This window comes from Hevea brasiliensis, chromosome 17 (assembly GCF_030052815.1).
Source record: "Hevea brasiliensis isolate MT/VB/25A 57/8 chromosome 17, ASM3005281v1, whole genome shotgun sequence".
NCBI classification, from domain to species: domain Eukaryota; kingdom Viridiplantae; phylum Streptophyta; class Magnoliopsida; order Malpighiales; family Euphorbiaceae; genus Hevea; species Hevea brasiliensis.
The window spans coordinates 13,962,842-13,982,985 of NC_079509.1; the positions used below are offsets into that span (position 1 = coordinate 13,962,842).

Sequence of the window (20,144 nt, forward strand, 5' to 3'; positions counted from 1 at the left end):
TAATATTATAATTAAATAATAAAAAATATTTTTATAAAAAATATTATTTTCAAAAATTTATTATATATAAATTATTTTTTATAAAATAAATAGAATCAAATACTCAATAATTTAACAAATAATTACATTTCTCTACTATCAAAGTGATATGGCCTTACAAATTTCTAAACCTTACTTTTCAATCATAACCGCCTCTCTAAACTCTCTCTTGCTTTCTTTACTTCTTTTATTTATGAATTCTTTGGAGTGGCTATTATTGAGTATTTTCACTTATAATTATTTTTTATTTTTTTTTTACTAAAATTATTTCTGAAATTATAAAATTTTAAATTTAATATCAATATTAAAAAAATTATGAGGAAACCTACTAAATAGGTTGGCCATAGAGGAGAAGAATAAAGCTAACAACATGATCTGTGCTGATGAAAACGTATGAGTACGTGTAAGTTGATACATGGAACACATGTGGAAGCCATTAAAGATATTGAAAAGACAGTGGGACAACGGGATCGGCATGTATTTCAAGCGATAGCCGTTGGTTGGTTGAATAGGTCACACCTCGGTTTGCAAATTCAATTCCCTACAACCCTCAAGCCTTCAAGCTGCCACCAAAAATCACATACAAGACCGCTATAACTTGTTACATGGACTACTTACCAAAGTTGAGAAATTCTGAATTTAAATCTTATTTTAAATTAATTATAAAAAATTAATGTTTATAATTATTCGAAAAGCAAAAATTCTCTCTATATATATATATATGTGAAGAGTTGGTACCATTAATTTTATAATAAAAAATAAAAAATTATTATTATTATCATTTATTTATGTGACTTTAAATTTTAAATATATTTTAATAAATTTAAATTATAATTTAATTTAAAAATTTTACGTTAGGATTCGATTAGAATATTTTATAAGATTTACAGTGATAGTCGAAAATATAATCTCTAAGAATATTATGAAAATTTCAATATGGACTAATATGAATATTTATAATTTTTTATATATTAATAGTGAAGGGTATGAATATTAGTATGAGCAACACGTCTTGCGATATAGATCAGTATAAATATTATATTTTTTATCTATTATAAAAATATTATAAAAAATTCGATAAATACATTAGAATTATGATTTGAGAATTATGAGTGAATTTATTTTATATTTTTTTAATATAATAAAATTTTTTTCCCTCAATTTATCCATGAACATAAACTTTATAATCAAATCACTTAAATTTTATATCTATTATTCTTCTCTTTTCTATGCCTTCAATTTCCATGTCTGATTTTACAATTAATATAAATTTATTACAGCAACGGCAAGAGTTAACATTTTGCTATTTTTAAATTATAATCATAAATTTTTCACAGCAAAAGTAGAGCTATATTGCCAACAAAATAAATTAGATATATATTTGTTTGTGATTTGTGCAGTATTTATTTATGGGTAAGACGATTTAGCTTAATTATTTTGTTGCATAATTGAATAATGAGTGAATCCCAATTGTAACGTCTTGTTATTGAAATTTTTGTTTAAAAGTAATATATTAAATATATTAACTATAAAATATTAAAATTAATTTAAAAATAAAATTTACATGTTTTATTTATAGGAAAACCAAATAATAAAGTAATTTTCAAATTACTTTTTTTTTTTCTGTTTAATGCGAAACAAGCATTTATTGGGTTTGCATTACTTGTCATTCTAGGCTTAAGAGATCACACCACTGGCTAGCCGCCAAATCAATTTTCCTTCGCATTATCTTTCTTTTTTTTTTTTTATATATATTTAGCACAGTCCAATAATGAATCACAAATTAATTTTTATACATGAAGCAAATTATCTCTTTATCCATATTTTAGAATATGAATTGTCTATCTTACCTTAATTGAATGACTACGGCCGGGGTTTTTTTTTCCTTATTATATTGAGAATTTTATTTTAAATTATACATTTTCATGCATAAATTTTTAATTTTATATTTAAATATGATGATTTGAAACAAGTAAGTTGGAATTTGATTTTAGAAGTATAAATTGATTGAATAAAAGTTGATTTATTACTTATATAGTATTAGATATGTGAATAAATATTTAATTTCTAATTGAAATTGTAATGAGAGCATAGTTTTATGAAATATTTCAAATTTATATTTAAATAAGATTTTTTTAATTATATATAAGCTAAATCCAAATTGATGATAATTGTAATTAATTAAGTAAAAACTTATAAATTATCAAATTTAAATATCGTGTTTATCGTATTAATCAAGAATAATTTGTTAAAGAAATATGTCAATGTCTCGCTATCATCACATAAGAATTAACAAATTATATCATTAATCATATGAGGTATGCACCTTCAATCAAGTGAAATTCATAATTTAAACATTTTCCATTGATGGGGAACTTTTCATCCTTTTGCAGACCAATTAAGAAAGAGATTCATAATGATAAAATTTGGATGGTTGGTCCTAAATCCATTCTTGTGCATGTTGACAAGAAATGAAGTAAAGTATAGCAGTGGACAAAGAACTCGAATTTTCACCCCTTATTATAACAAAAGTTTTCATAACCTAACTTCAATCAGCCTTTGGATAACGCAAAATGGCAAGAAAATAAATTGTTACGTTGCGACGACCCCACATAGCATTGGGCAGTTGTTTAGTTTGGTGATTAGTAAGGGATTAATTATGAGAATCTATACTTATCCAAATCTATACAACACTACATTATTCTATACAAATTTTATGGCTACACGTGTATATCAAAAAAAAAATTGCATATTGCTACAAATATAATCTAATTACTTCCAACTACCCAACTGTCAATATCAATGGCAATAAAACAATGGAAACGAATCCCAGCAAGGCAGAAAGATCAACTCAGTTTATGGCCCCAGATGTTAAAAAGGTCATTTGTATTTATATAGCTAAGTCCCCAATGCTAGGACTTTATTAATTTCTTTCTCTAATGCTTTCACTTTTTGCCTTTATAATTGTTATTTGGTGGGTTGTTCTTTACCCTCTATATGACTAATCAGATTCAGTGGAATAGAACTTGATAATTTCACTGCACATTTTTCTCTATTATTTTTGTTTTCGATTTCATTTAATACTAATAAATGAATTTTAATTTGATAATATTAATGTCATTATAGAAGTGTAAAATTTTGAGTTTGGGTCTCAATTAAATTTAATTAACAAAAAAGTAAGTTAATGAAAATTTAAAAATTATATACACTTCACAATTTAATTATTTATATTTAAATTATAAAGCAAAATAAAAATAAAAATAAAAATGTTAAATTTCATTTATATAAACGTGAATTTTAAATAATGAATTATTTAAATTTAATATAAAAGTGAATTTTAAATAAAGATTAATACTTATAAATGATTAATTAAGTTTTCTGTAACAGCAGGATAGTGTTCAATTAAATAAATAATTACAGAATGAAAGGTCTTTTTATCACAACGATATATAGGCCACGTTATATATATATATATATAACGTGGCCTATATATCGTTGTGATAAAAAGACCTTTCATTCTGTAATTATTTATTTAATTGAACACTATGCGTAAATATTATATATATATATTATATATAACGTGGCCTATATATCGTTGTGATAAAAAGACCTTTCATTCTATAATTATTTATTTAATTGAACACTATGTGCAAATATTATATATATATTTAACGTGGCCTATATATCGTTGTGATAAAAAGATCTTTCATTCTGTAATTATTTATTTAATTGAATACTGTGTGCAAATATCATATAGCAATTACATGTATTTGTAATAAACAAAATGTATAGTAATAATGTCTTTTATTAAATTCAGTCAATATTTTTGAAATCCTATTTAAAAATTATTATCTACATAAATAAAATAACTTTAGTGGGGCCACTTGCTTGTTAGGAAGGAAAATTTTTATTTAGACACAATTTATTGTGGACTCAAGTAATATGATGGTAAGAAAAAGAAAAATACTTGAAATCCTATTTAAATTATGATTTCTATTATAATTTGAATTTTTTAATTTTTATTTAGTTTTGATTTGTTATTTTTAGTTTATTAAAAACTCTAACATTATTTCAATTTAATATAGATTTTTAAATATTTTTATATTTAGATTAGCAGTTTTTTTAATTTATTCCTAGTTAATTTAGAATTTATAACTCTATAAATATTCATTCTATTCTCATAATGTACTAATTTTTCATATTTATTTGATAAAGTTTTTTTATTCATAAAGTTGTATTGCTTTATTTGTCTTTAGATTTTAGATTAGATTTTACATATTTTTAAGCATTCGATCGTACATCTATATTTTTCATACTATACGCTACATCACCAAGATATAAAATGTACTTGTGTATTGGATTTATGCAAATTGAGTTTAGATAAAAAAAAAATCCATTAGAAAGTAAGTGAAAAAAATATTGATAATCATGAGGATAAGATAGTAATCAAAAGATAATAAAGATGGGGAAAAAAGGTTAAGGTTGAGTATGTCTTAATGCAGATTGACATGCAGAAAGAAACAATAGGGGAGTAGGTGTTTGTAAAGTTAATTAGACAACAATTGTATTTTCCTGTTTTAATGTGAAGTACTTGCATATATATATATATATATATATATATATATATATATATATATATATATATATAAAGAAATAGATTGTGGGTAGATTACTTGTCCTTGCTATCTACTTAGAGCTATAGGTTTATGACTACCAGCTGAAAGAAAAATTAGCATTCCTATATCATTTAATTATTACATGATTTAATTGAGTAGATTATCATCCTGAAATTATTGGTCCATCTGCAGATATAATTTAATAACTAAACAAATAACAAAGGAATTGAGAAGAAATTCGAAGGAAAAAAAAAAGAAAAGAAAAGTCAAGTTATACAAAAATCATAAAAATAAAATCATCTAATAAAATGATGACAGTATTGTTATTGTTGACAATATGGTTTATATATATATATAGAAATTAATCAATTTTTTTTTTAAGAACAATTTAACCCTAACGCCTAAACTCATTATCATGCATATACACTTGTGGAAGTCCAAAAAGAGTTTCTTATTTTTATATATGATCCTTTTCTAATGTGATTAAAATCAACAAAATTAAGGTTTGTTTTATGAAAAATATTTTTTTTTAAATATGAATATATTTTTATTTTTTAACGATTAAAATATGATGTGGCCCAACTGCAAGTGCACGGGTCGTACAAGTAGTATAGAAAAAGATATCGTTCCCACGAGGAGTTGTGTTAATGATTGATTTTTGGATATAAAAAGTTGACTAAATTGAACTATCTTTGAAATTAAAGTAACAAATTGATGGGTATTTGAGTATGAAATCTATATGTGCAAAATTAATAATCTATCCAAAAATGTATTAATTAAACTAAAATTGCATCAAATTGAAATAAGCAAGTTCAAATATGGCAATATTTAAAATGGCAAATAATAAAATTCAATTAGAAATTGACAATGATAAAAAGGCGATTCCGGAGTTCGGGATTTCATATTCGAGCTATTTTGGGATTTTAAATTGGTTATCCAATCTTGCGGAACTTACGGGTTTTAAAGAGATTAATTCTTAAATCCTTTGAATACCCTTTCGAGTGAGACAAAGAGTGTCTTAATCAATCTAATCCTACTTTCGTGGAGTTAGAATTAATTAAGACCCATTAGGTTCTTTAATTAATATGTGAATCCTCTTAATCCTTAGTCTATTTCTAGATCTAAGTTAATTAAGTCCAATTTCTTGATTATCTATCACAAGGCCTTCTCCTTTCGGTGACTCAACCATGGATTAAGAACATCACTTAATGAGATCCTATATTAAGCATGTCATTAAGTACACAAGAAATGAATCAAATTCATTAAGACCACAAAATATGGATTACCCAATCAAAATTCACATAATATCTCAAATATTACAACCCTTACTCCAGAATCAAATAAAACTACTCACTACCCATAATGTTTACAATATATCCTTAGTTTAAATGGAAATAAAGCTTTAATCTAAGTTAGGAAACAAGAAACTAAACACTAAAAATGTAGGAAAAATGTAAGAAAAGAAAGAAATCTCCAAATCTGATTAGAAATGGTGTGGAAGGTGAATGTGACTCTTCAGTTGCTGCCTTTCCTCTTCTTCCTTTCCTTTTCTGCTCCTCTACTTTCTAAAATGGAAAATGGGGCTATTTATAACATTTTCTGACATGGAGCCCTAAAATGGTGTGTTTTAGGAGGAATTTTCTGAGGGAATCTTCTGAGGGAATCTTCTGCCAGCTCATTAATGAAACCTTTGTGGGACTGCATAAGTGGACTGCATAAGTTATGCGATCCTTATGCGATTTTTCACTTATGCGAAACTGCATGACTTGGCGCATAGGTTATGCACAATTCCGTGAGACTTGCATAAGGGAGGCGTGAATCTGCATAAGCTATGCACTCCCCTTATGCACCATTCGGCAGGTATTGGAACAATGATTTTCCTCCTTATGCAGATCTGCATAGCTTATGCGGCAAGTTATGCACAATTTGGTCAATGCATATTTCAGCTTGAAAACTTGTTTTTGACATCTTTGGCTGTAGAAGTCACTCCTCAATGGCAAAATTTCTCTTCAGTCCTTCAAAAACACCATTTTTCCTACAAAATAAAGTAAAAATTACAAATTAATCCAAAATTGACAATTATGAAAAACTAACTAAATAACTAATGAAATTAGCTAAAAATGACTAATAATCAAATAAAATGGCTATGAAATTAAACCTAAATGATTATGCAAAATGTATGCATCAAAATATTAAAGAAAATAAGTTAAAAAAAATATTTTTCTGATAGAAAAAAATTAAATTAATTTTAAATAAAATGTGTTTCTCTTTTTTAAAAAAGAAGTTATTTTTTATTTTTAAATTTAATAATCTTATTAAAATATGAATATATATATAATAAACACATAAAATTAATTTAACATTGTAACTAAATAACAAAAAATATTTTCTATACAAATTATTTTTCATAAAATAAACGGAGCCTAAAGTTAAACAATCCTTTCTTATCGCTAATATTATTCATAGTAGTTATATAAATAATCGTTTTTTAAGAGATCTGTCAAGCTATTCGTGTTAGTTATATATTCTAATCAATTCTTCAATGTGTAAAATATATTTGTATATGTTACTATTTTTTATTCTTTTAAATTTGAGAGAAAAATATGTAAAATTCGTATGTAAAAAATAACTGAATTCATAAATACCTTTTTTCTTTTATATTATATTTTGAAGAGAAGAGAAAAGAGGGTGGGAGGGATAATAAAGCTTTAACGTCTACATGCATGATAAGAAATCAATTAATCAGAACCCATTTTCCTCTTTTTTTTCCTCCCCTAATAAAATTTCTGCATATGAAATGTCAAACTAAACAGTTAATTAATCCATATAAAAATATAAAATTCCTCATTTTCCTGTTTATAATTGCAAGAGCAGTCATTTTTTGTTTAACAACAAAATTATTAATTAATCAAATGATACAGTTTTTTCATTTTATTTACAATTTCTACGAGGTTTCATTTGAATGCTAATATTATTAGTTTTTTTATTTTCAAAATTGTAGTTTTCATTTTGGCGATATCTACAAAAAAATGTTGATAAATTAATATTATCAACGCAAAGATTTAGTGTCACAAATAATGTGAAGGAATAACATTCACAGCAGCGCAAGCATTGACACTTGAAAAAAGTGAGGATGAATATTTAAGTTAATTAACGTCTCTAATTTAAATTATTAATATAATTATTAGGGTATTTTTTTGTGGCCATCTTTCTAAAAAAAATTAAGTAGTGGTATACTTTGACTTTTCTAAAATTTCCATCTTTTGCTTTAATGGATTCTACCAATTTGTCGATTTGCAGTTGGGGCAGTCAAATGCTGCCTCTTTGAGTTTCTATATTCCACCAAGCAGGATGGCCGTGTGAATGCTCTCTTCTCTGTGAAATGCCCCTCCAACCGTCTCTTTTTCATTTCGGCCATCACTTCCATATGCATTAAAAACCCAGATGGGGACATTTACAAAAAACGCACTAATTATTAATTTCATATTAATCCTCATCTTATACAACTAATTATTATTATTATTAGTAATTTTTTTTATTTATTTGATTCTAATTGAAAATTAAATTTTAAAACTCATAATTTTCAAGACAATTTTATTGTTGTTGAATAAAATTTATTGGTACAATTATTTACAATAATTTGATGATGATAACAAGTTAAGGGAATTAATGGGTATGCAAATACTTAATAGCTACATGGACAGATGCAACCATACGAAATCCTAGTTGGTGTATGTTGGGTGCTTAATTACAACTGGAAAGAAAGAAAAAAAAAAAGTAGGGAAAATTAATAGCAAGTTAAGTGAGCGTTGAGTGACGTGTGTCTCTCATTTAATCCTCTCATCTGCCTCCTTCATTACTGATCGGTCCCCTTTGCCTTTATATCTCCGCCATCCCAAGTCCTCTCCCATACCTCCTCAGTCCTTTCCTAATATCCTCTCTTCCTCTCCCTTTTCTTCTTTTTTTTTTCTTTTTTTTTTTCTCAAGCAACAAACAAGTTTCTGTTTCACATTGGTGAAAATGCCTCAAATCTTACCTGACTTCTCTAGTTCTGTTAAGCTCAAATACGTCAAGCTTGGGTATCAGTATCTTGTTAATCACATTCTTTACCTTTTGTTGATACCTGTTATGGTTGGTATTTCCATTGAGGTTCTTCGTTTAGGCCCTGATGAAATCTTGAACCTTTGGAAATCACTTCACTTTGATCTTGTTCAGATCCTTTGCTCTTCTTTCTTCATCATCTTTATTGCTACTGTTTACTTCATGTCCAAACCAAGGACAATCTATCTTGTGGATTATGCCTGCTACAAACCTCCAGTCACTTGCCGGGTTCCCTTCTCCACCTTCATGGAGCACTCCAGGCTTATTTTGAAAGATAACCCAAAGAGCGTTGAGTTCCAGATGAGGATTCTTGAGAGGTCTGGGCTTGGAGAAGAGACTTGCTTGCCTCCTGCGATTCATTATATCCCTCCAAAACCAACTATGGAGGCTGCAAGAGGAGAAGCTGAGCTTGTTATCTTCTCTGCCGTGGATTCTTTGTTCAAGACAACAGGGCTCAAACCTAAAGACATTGATATTCTCATTGTGAACTGCAGTCTCTTCTCTCCAACACCATCCCTGTCTGCCATGATTATTAATAAATACAAGCTTAGAAGCAATATTAAGAGCTTTAATCTCTCTGGCATGGGATGCAGTGCAGGGCTTATCTCCATCGACTTAGCTCGCGATCTTCTCCAAGTGCATCCAAATTCAAATGCAGTTGTGGTTAGCACAGAGATCATAACACCAAACTACTACCAAGGAAAAGAGCGAGCTATGCTTCTTCCAAATTGTCTCTTTCGCATGGGCGGTGCAGCAATTCTCCTCTCGAACCGCCGGTCTCAGCGGTGGAGAGCCAAGTACCGCCTAGTCCACGTGGTTCGAACCCACAAAGGAGCAGACGATAAAGCTTACCGTTGTGTGTTTGAGGAGGAAGATAAAGAAGGAAAAGTGGGGATCAATCTATCAAAAGATTTGATGGCCATTGCTGGTGAAGCCTTGAAATCAAATATCACGACTATTGGACCTCTAGTCCTTCCAGCATCTGAACAGATCCTGTTTTTGTTCACTCTCATTGGCAGAAAAATCTTTAACCCGAAATGGAAACCATATATTCCCGATTTCAAGCAGGCTTTTGAGCATTTCTGCATCCACGCAGGTGGGCGAGCAGTGATAGATGAACTGCAAAAGAACTTGCAGCTATCTGCAGAGCACGTTGAGGCTTCAAGGATGACACTGCACCGTTTTGGGAATACTTCATCTTCTTCGCTTTGGTATGAGTTGAGTTATATTGAGTCCAAGGGAAGGATGAAGAGAGGGGATAGGGTTTGGCAGATAGCATTTGGAAGTGGATTCAAGTGCAACAGTGCTGTTTGGAAGTGTAATAGAACAATTAAGACACCAACAGATGGGCCTTGGGCTGATTGCATTGATAGATACCCGGTTCATATTCCTGAAGTTGTCAAGCTCTAAGCTTCAAGAAATTAATATTTGGCGGGATTTGGCTTCATAGGATGATATCATCTTCTTGTTTGCATACTTAAAAATCTGGGATTTCCTTCCACTTTATCTTCTTCTTTGTGTTCTCTGTTTGCTCTTTAATTTCTTTATCAATTTCCAATATTCTAGACTGTATTAATTATCCTGGTTATCACTCTTTTTTTGCTTTATGTATAAATATTTATATATAAAAATTTGCATATATATATACACTTTGAGGTTTTATGGTTTTTTCTTTGACTTTTGAAAAAAAAAACATTAATTTTCATTGGCAACTGAAATATGTATGAATTTATATATAGCAAAATATGTTTATTTATTAGTGAAAGTTTGAGTTAATTGGTTGATCGATTTCGCTTGACTTTAATATAAGAAAAAAACAAAAAAAATTTAACTGATCGCAATTGAGCTGGCAATTAAAGCTTATAATTATGATCTCAATCGTACATGCCAAAATAAATGTACCCAAAGATATGATGATCACGTACCTGAGCCATATATAGTAATGCCATTTGGCATTTATAATTGGACCCCCTTAATGGAACCAGGGCCGGAGCTCTATCGGGACTAAGGGATGGATCGCTCCTATAAGTTTTTTTTTTTTTTTTAAGAAATATTTTTCATTTAAAATTAATATAATTAAAAATTATTTTAATTATTTAGTATTATAACATATTAATTATAATTTATTAAAATTATTGTATTACATCTTTTCTTTATATATAATTTTATACATGGCGTCATGCTCTCTCATAATCTAATGTCTAACCATTTAATGTGGTAAGATATACATTTTTTTTTCTTTAAAAAAATATAAGTTTTTTGTTTAAAATATCTTATAATTCATTTTTAATTTATTTTATTAAGGATCGAAAATTTAATTTAAAGAAAAACTATCATGAGGGAAGGTTTTCGATTCAGAATAGAATTAATGCATTTTTGTTTTATTATAAACAGCTGTTATAACTTATTAGCTTGATTGGTATTCGAAGATCGTGCACAGTTGGATAATACTCATATACTAATTCCATAAATTAAAAAAAGAAAAACTTTTTCTTCATTCTGTTTTCTTTTTTTTTTTTTTTTAAATATCTCCTTCGTTATAGTCCTTTGAAATTAAATTTGATTAAATTTTTGAAATTCACTATTGAATATTATCAATCAGGAAGTTCTATATAATGCACTCCACGGATAAAATCTCTATTATTTTTATTCTCATTGGGCATATTAAATAATTTTTAGTATACGCCACAAGAAAATTAGAGTTTTCGTAACGTATTTAAATATGTCACTAAAAATAATGGATCAGTGATGCAATATATATATATATATATATATACCACTTTGTTTCTAATGAGCCTGTAATTAAAGAATTAGTAATGAGATTTAATTTAGTGACCAACTTAGAGTATGTTTGTCTTAATTTATAAATTGTAAATTAATTGGCTAAATTGTTTGTATAATATTTTTTAAATTTATAAATTAAGCATATAAATTGAAAATAAGTTGGGAGTCAGCTTTTTCTACTATATATTTTAATTTTAATTTTTTAAATTTAGTGTAATTTTTAATTATTTTAATAATTAATATACTTATAAATTTTTTTTTATTACTAGAAAAGCGGTTGCTTATCCCACAATATATTTAGGCAAATAAAAATATTCTATCATACTATAAGTATTTTGTAGTCACACAAGCAAGCATGAAACTTCAATCAAATCAAAAGAAGCAATTCAACAAGTCAACTTATAAACTTTAAAATTAAGTTAACGTTCAAAATGATTTATAAAAATAAAAACTAGATAAAAATAATGTTTATATAATTTACTTGTAAATTAGTTTATCAATTATATTACCCCATTTGATTTTAACAATTTCACTGTATACTTTTATTTTAATTTTTTAAACTTAGTGCTTTTTAATTATTTTAACAATAAATATATGCATTAGTTACTTATTAGCCGCTATCCAACATATATCTTGGTAAAAATAAGATTTTGTTATAAGTATATCACACAGGCAGGCATGAAATTTCAATCAAACTAAAAGAAACAATTCAATAAGTACAAGATTAATAATCCAAATCAAGCAGAATAAAAAACGTTAAAATAACAACAGCAATACTTACATGATTGAGTCACGAAATTGACAAGGAAAGTTTAAGAAATATCAATAAAATTCTTCTTACTTTAAAAAAAAAAAAAAAAAGAATGACACGCTCCAACCTTAGCAGATAGATGGAAAACAAATAATAATAATAATAAGGCAAAGGTAAAACTTTAATAAGAGTTGGTTTAGAAAATATGTTGAGGATAATGGGGGCGGGTAATAACAAAATTATTACTTATCAAAACTTTTTCAATCCTTTAATTTGATGGGTTGAAAAAAATGAATATGTTTTTATGTAAAATGGATCAGCCCCAAGAAGATATTAATGAGCTTTGTAAGAGAACAAATTCGTTGTCATGGAATGAGGTCACTTTAGAATTTTATACAAATGATAAGGAAGCAGAATCTGTATCAACTTTAATTCTGGTGGGCAAAATTCTGGCAACAAGAAGCTTCCCTATAAACCATGTCAGAAATATTCTCAATCAGGTTTGGAATCTTGCTTTTGATTTTAATGTTAAGAATGTTCCTGAACATAAGAATACTTTTCTGTTCACTTTCAAGCATGAAAGAGATAAACAGAGAGTTTTATAAGGCATTCCTTAGTCAGTTAGCAATGCTCTATTAATTTTGAAATCATGGTCTCCACATCTAAAAATAGAAGAAGTTGATTTCTCTACATGTCCGTTTTGGGTTCAAGTGCATGGCCTTTCCCTAAATCAAATGACAAGAGAAAATGCTCTTAAAATAGGTAAGATCTTCCATGGGGTGCTTGATACCGATCTAGCTTCGAATGACGATGTGTCTATTGGGACCTGTATGAGAATTAGAGTAGATGGGGATACAAGGAAGCTGCTGTTTGAAGGTTTTACAAATAGAAGGGCAGATGGTTCTTTGGAAAGGGTGCGGTTTCGGTTTGAAAGGCTTCCTCACTGTTGCTATATGTGTGGTTTATTAGGTCACTAGATCCAAACATTTCTAAATATAAATCAAGTTACTGGAAGTGAAAACAAGGGGAAAAGGCAGGAGTTTGGTCCATGGATGAGAGTGGAAATTTTTTCCTCAAAGCCAAAGAAAAAGCCAGCAAGTACACATACGAAGAAGGATTTACCTCTGGTGACTTCCAAGGTGGTGGCGCGTAGCAACTACCCTCTTTAATTAGAAGTTTCTTCTTCTGAATTACAAGAGCAAACGCAAACTCCAACCCACCAAACAAGTCAACCAAACCTTACCTCTTTTAACCTAGAAATCATTGTACCTTTACCTAGCCATTCCCTCAAAATCTTCCAACTAGTACTTCTCTCACCAAACCTCTGCACAAATCAACTAGCCTTTACCCTAAACCTAAACATCAGTCTGTTACCTATGAGAAAATTGAATCAACAAGCAAACTTACCTTAACCCATGTTGACCTGACCCATAAAACAAACCAAACCTCATCTTCCTCATATGACAATCCAGCTCACCTCTGTTGTAACAATGCTTCTTCAAAATGGAAGATTTCATCAAACTTGTTCTCAATTACAAAGAGACAAAAAGAAAACTTGAAGCTTCCCAATTTGGATGTACCAAACCCATTACCTTGGCCTTCTTTATCTGGGCTTTCTTGCGCTCAAATTATTGGAAAACCAATCCACATCCCCGAAAGCAACCTAGTTCTCGACCTAAACACCATTCAGCCTTGCTCTACTTTCACAAACCTTACTTTGGCCAACCCTTTCTTTGAAACACAACATCAGTTACAAGAAGCCCATAGAGTCCCTAAGCTCAAACAACTGTCCATTTCAAGAAAACCCAAGCTTAAGGCCCTAGCCAGAACAACAACTCTAACCTCAAATAATCTACAAACACAGACAGAAACCTCCAACTTGGAAGGGCAACATAATGTTGAAAAGGAAAATGGTTCTACCATCTCTGAGGCTAAGGTGGCTAGCCAGAAGCCACCAAAATCGCCATGAGTCTTTTGTGTTGGAATTGTCAGGGGGCCGGGCAACCCCTGACAATGCGAGCTCTGAGAGAGCAAATAACAACAAACAAGCCCGGATTAGTTTTCCTTTCGGAGTCTAAAAAGAAGTGCAATTTTATGGATAGATGGAAATTAAAGTTTGGTTTTATTCACTCTTTCTACGTGGAACCATCAGGGTCATCAGGGGGATTAGCTCTTTGGTGGGATAATTCCTTTTTCTTTGCAGATTTTGGGTGCCTCTTCTCGTTGGATAGATGTATCTTACAGCGGTTCCTCCACCTGGCATGCTACTTTTGTTTATGGGGAGCCAGCGGAGCATAAAAGAATTTCTTTTCTCAAGGATCTTAGGTCCTAGAATCTTCATGATGGAGAACCTTGGCTAATTATTAGGGATGTTAATATTTGTAGTAAGCATGAGGATAAGTGGGGTCATCGCTCAATTAACAGGCAGATTGCAAATGAATACCATAATTTCTTATTTGATGGGTTGCTAGAAGAATTATAGTTCAAAGGGAATAGGTATACCTGGTCTAATATGCAATCGGGACAAGCTAGAGTCATGGAGCAGATCGACAAGGCCATTAATAATCCCGAATGGCGTCTTCTGTTTCCTTCTAGCCAACTAATACATGGAAAATTTAAAGGCTCGGATCATCGTCCTTTGATTCTATTTCTTAATCGAAGACCAAAGAAGGTTAGACGTAATTTTAATTTTGATTTGCGCTGGTCTTCTTTTTCTGATTGTGATGATATTATCAAGAATGTGTGGAATTCAGACCATCCTACCTCAGATAATCTGTTGGGAAACTTGGAATCTTGCAAAGAAGCTTTGTTGTCTTGGAGTAGAAGGAATGTGAGAAATTCTCAAAAGAGAATTTAGGAGTTATCAAGAACTCTTGAAATAATTCAATCTTCTCCTTTTTGTTCTGTTTCACAAGAAGAATTTTTCTCAAATCAAAGCTGAGTTGAATTTTCATTATAAGTTGGAAGAAGTCTATTAGTTTCAAAAATCAAGAATCAAATGGCTTTCATGTGGAGATAAAAATACTTAGTTTTTTTCATTCTTCCACAACTCAGCGAAGACAAAGAAACCAGATAGTCAAAATCTGGGATAAGTATGGTAACTGGATTCAAGAAGAGGGGGCAATTAAAGAAGAAGCTTTGAATTATTTCAAATCTTTGTTTACAGCAGAACAAAGTCCAGATAATAGTAATTTTTTTCCTCTTATTCCTCACCTTGTTTCAGATGAGATGAATGATTTTCTATGTGCTCCAGTTACTGACGAGGCGATTAAAGCTGTAGTCTTTAGTATGGGCGCATGTAAGGCACCAGGGCCAGACGGTTTTCAGGGGATTTTCTTTCAAAAATACTGGCCTGATGTGAAGAATTCTGTTATCAAAATGGTTCGAGACTTCTTTCAATCCGGTGTTTTGCCAGCCCATATAAATGAGACCACTATTGCTCTAATTCCCAAGAATAGCAATCCTAATTCCTTCGCAGAATTTCGCCCCATAAGCTTGTGCAATTTCTCTTATAAAATTATTTCAAAGACACTTGCAAATAGGCTTAAACTTTGGCTGAATGATCTCATTTCTCCCTTACAATATGCTTTTGTTCCCCATAGAAGCATTCAAGATAACTTGGTAGTTGCTCATGAAGCTTTCCATGGCCTTCAGCATCAATCTAGGAAGAAGGGGCGCTATGACTATAAAAGTAGACATGCATAAAGCTTATGACAGTGTCCATTGGAATTTATTGCTGTCTATCATGCGTAGGTTGGGGTTTTGTGGCAGATGGATAAAATGGATAGAGCAATGTATTTCCACTGTTAATTACTCCGTTATGATAAATGGTTCCAATTCATCTAGCTTCTCTCCATCAAGAGGTTTGAGACAAGGGGACCCAATTTCCATTTACCTCTTTCTCTTAGTTTCGGATTTGTTATCTAGGATGTTCTCTCAAGCTCAATCTGATGGGATTATTCATGGTTACAAAATTTCTAGAGCTTGTCCACCGCTAACACACATTCTTTTTGCGGATGATACAATTCTTTTTGGAGAAGCATCAATGGAAGAAGCTTCAAGGATTAAGGAGTTACTGGATTCTTATAGCTCCATTTGAGGCCAACAAATTAATTTTGTTAAATCAGACATCATTTTTAGTAGGAATACTCTGACTGCTCTTCAAGAAGCTATTTCTAACTTATTTCATATTCGCAATTCAGGTTCTCTCTCAAAATACTTGGGATTGCCAGTTTAATGGGGGAAGTCAAAAATTTAAGCTTTGTCCTTCCTTAGAGAGAGACTAATTGGCAAGCTACATGGGTGGAAGAGTATATTGCTTTCTCAAGCAGGGAAAGAAATTCTCATTAAATCAGTCATTCAATCAATTCCCTCTTATGTGATGTCTTTATTTAAGTTGCCATGTGGTCTTTTAGCTGATTTCCAAAGGCTAATAAAAAAATTTTGGTGCAGTCACTCCATAGGCAAAGGCAACATCCATTGGATTAATTGGAACCTTTTATCAAAGAGTAAACAGGAGGGAGGTATTGGTTTCAAACACTTAAATTTTTTAAATATTGCCTTGTTAGCAAAGCAAGCTTGGAGCGTAGTCTCAAATCCAGAAGCTCTTTAGGTTAGGATTTTAAAAGGGATTTACTTTTCTTATTCTGATTTTATGGATGCTAACTTGGGTAATAAGCCCTCTTGGGGTTGGAAAAGCTTGTTGGAAGGGAGGAAAACTCTGCAGATAGGGTTAAGATGGAATATAACTAGTCCATCTTTTGTTAATGTTTGGGAGGACCCTTGGGTTCCATCTCTTCCAGGTTTTAGATTATCTTCTTCTAGACCACCAAATAACCCTATTATTTATGTGGCAGATCTTATTGATGCATCTTCTAATCAATGGAATATGCCACTTTTATTCTCAATTTTTAATTCTGAAGATTGCAAGGCAATTTTGAAAATCCGTTTGGGTGGTATTGGCAGAGAAGCTCAAAGAATTTGGCGTTTTTCAAAAGATGGGAGATTAACTGTTAAATCTGCTTATTTCATTCTTAAAAGGCTCCAAACGAGTGACACCCTCCATAATCGTTCCACTTCATTCTCTTTATCTAATGTGTTCTGGAAAAGTATATTGAAACTGGATGTCCCGCACAAGAATAAAAACTTTGTTTGGAGAGCTGCAAATAACTCTTTAGCCACTAGAGAAAATTTATTGAGAAGAAACTGCTCCAGCTCTCCTTCCTGTCAAATTTGTGGATCTCATGTGGAATCTCTTGAGCATCTTTTATTTTTTTATCCTCATGCAACTGCTACATGGTTTGCTTCTTCTTTGAGCTTTCGGCCTATCCCTCAAGGATTTGGTTCTTTCGCAAATTGGTGGTTTTAGATGCATAATTTTGTATTCAAGAATGATCCTCAGCAATTGAGATTGATTGCTTTTATCTGTTGGCAAATCTGGAAAACTCGTAATTCAGCTATTTTTGATGGTAAGCATCCTGATCCTATTTTATCTGTGAGAAAAGCTCATAATGATTTCGAAGAGGTGCAACACTTAGCATTTCTTCAACAACATTCTCTGCTTAATCTAGCTGATTCAAGTAGAAGTTGTGAATTTTGGGTTCCACCTCCTATAGGTGTGGTTAAAATAAATTGTGATGCATCTTTTGACTCTAGATCAGGAAGAGCAGGAATTGATGTTCTGGTAAGGAATTCTCACGGTGTCCTAGTGGATGGAATAGCTTTTTCTATGTGGTCTCTGTCTCCTCTTGCTGCAGAAGGAGAAGCTATGCGTCAAGCAGTGATACTTGCCATTGCCAAGAATTACCATCAAGCTTATTTGGAAACAGATTCCTTGCAACTGGCTCAACTTTTCTCTTCACAATCCACTCCTGTGTGGGAGTTAGACGCCATTAGTCAAGACATTCGATTAATCTTGAGGAGCTATCCTTCTATTTCTATTATTTTCACTCCCAGGTCAGCTAATGCTTGTGCAGATTGGATAGCAAAAAATGTAAGATGTGACAATTTGTTTCAGGTTTGGGTTTCAAATACTCCCTCCCAGTTTCAGTCTCAGTTGTATAAGGATAGTTCTTCTCCTTCTATTTAATGCAATTCCACTTCAGATAAAAAAAAAAAAAAAAAAAAAAAAAAAAAAAAAAAACCCTTCAAAAAATTTATAAAAATTTTAACTTCATTACAAAATTTTTACTCTCAAACATGTCAGATATCTACTCGTTACGTTAAAAGTCATAACTTACTTTTAAAAATTTCCTCCCAAGTATATTACAAGGAGAGTGTAGCTTCTCCACTGCTTGGGCTTGCCTAGATTTAACTACTGGTAAAAAAAAAAAAAAAAAAAATCTTATTTCTGTACTCTGTATTTGTGAAGAAAATTAATGTGATTTTCTCTGGTGAAATTGTATTTTGTAGTAGTTGCTGTTATATCTCTAGGAATGATAGAGATTCTCAAAAGATGAACGTTACGATCACCCTAACTCTTCAGTAAATCCACTCCCTTTCTCTGCTCAAACATATCTATTTCGGTATCTATAACCTTGAATAAAGCATAATTTTTTGTTGCATTAACTAAAGAATTTTGCACTAATATGAAAATCGAAGTCCCATTTGATGTTCATGCCACATGCCATTTACCCATATGATTAAGATCGATGTGGGTCGAGGAAGATTCAGATGGACAAGGTTAATGATTGAATCCTTTTGTCATAGACGTTGAGTATACATTAGTTTCTTACTTGGTTTGTTTTAGCACTAATTAAAAAAATCTAAGACAATAATTATGGATTTTGGATGATCTTGATTCTTGAATTTTTGTTGTTCTGCAATGTACATGGCGTTTAAATTTCCCGTGACATTTCAAATAACAAAGGTGGACTGTTTGCTGCACAATAGACATTAGAACTGTGATTAGGGCTTATTTTTCTTCATGATCATGTAATGATATCAAGGAAAGTTGATTAAGGCCAATTTTTACTGTCAGTTATCTCAGAAAATTGAAGAAGCGTTGCACAGTTAATTAGGTTTGCATTTGAAAGCCATGAATTGTAATGTTTTGTCTCCTTCTATGATATTGTCTTCTCTAAATATTTTGTTTCCATCATTTATTAGGCTGAAAGTCGCAAGTATAATCTTTTCCGTTATGTAAATTACTCTCTCTCTCTCTCTCTCTCTCTCTCTCTCTCTCTCTCTCTCTCTCTCTTTGCTTCTTATGTTATGAAAAATTAATTTCATAAAATTGAAGAATATAAAATTTAAAGTTTTTTTTTTTTTTTGATAAACATTAGAGTCTATATTTTTTAAGCCCATTATAAACTTTGTGTAGTTGAGTGGTTGGAAGTGCTCAGCTTTCAGCTTTTAACTCTTAATTGCTGGTTTGAAGTATTTGATACACATAATTTTTAAATTAATTTTATTAAAGTTTTTAAATTGCTTAAAACTAAACTTTTAATTGTTAATTTTTCCCTTTCAATCATTAGATGTTAATCACTGACTCTGGCGGTTCAACTAAACATAACCTTAATTAGGCAACTTAAAAAATCATTGATGATTTCTCTTAAAAATCTTCTTGACTTATTTAGCTATTAAGCTAGTTGTTTAGTGATAAAATACCTATCTCAAAGTGCAATAAATAAGGTTTAGAGTGCAATTAAACCCTAGCAGCCTCTACGAGATGGATATTTTATTTTATAAATATTTCATATTTATAATTCAAATTAAAATTTAAAAATAACTATTTAACATAAAATTAACTATTATACTCTTAATGACAATATTTTCTGCTAGGTTCAAGTTGACTCCCACATGTGTTTCCTTTTCCTAAAAAGACTTAACAAAAAAAGTTGCTATAATAGTGA

The 20,144-nt window shown here is 30.5% G+C and overlaps 1 protein-coding gene across 1 annotated transcript; it reads left to right on the plus strand.

The window, feature by feature from the left end:
• Nucleotides 1–8,563: 8,563 nt before the first annotated feature.
• Nucleotides 8,564–10,424, plus strand: LOC110633585 (3-ketoacyl-CoA synthase 6). The gene has a single exon (XM_021782249.2). It carries the CDS (start codon nt 8,676–8,678, stop codon nt 10,164–10,166), a length of 1,491 nt encoding a protein of 496 aa, XP_021637941.2. The 5' UTR covers nt 8,564–8,675; the 3' UTR covers nt 10,167–10,424.
• Nucleotides 10,425–20,144: the final 9,720 nt, after the last annotated feature.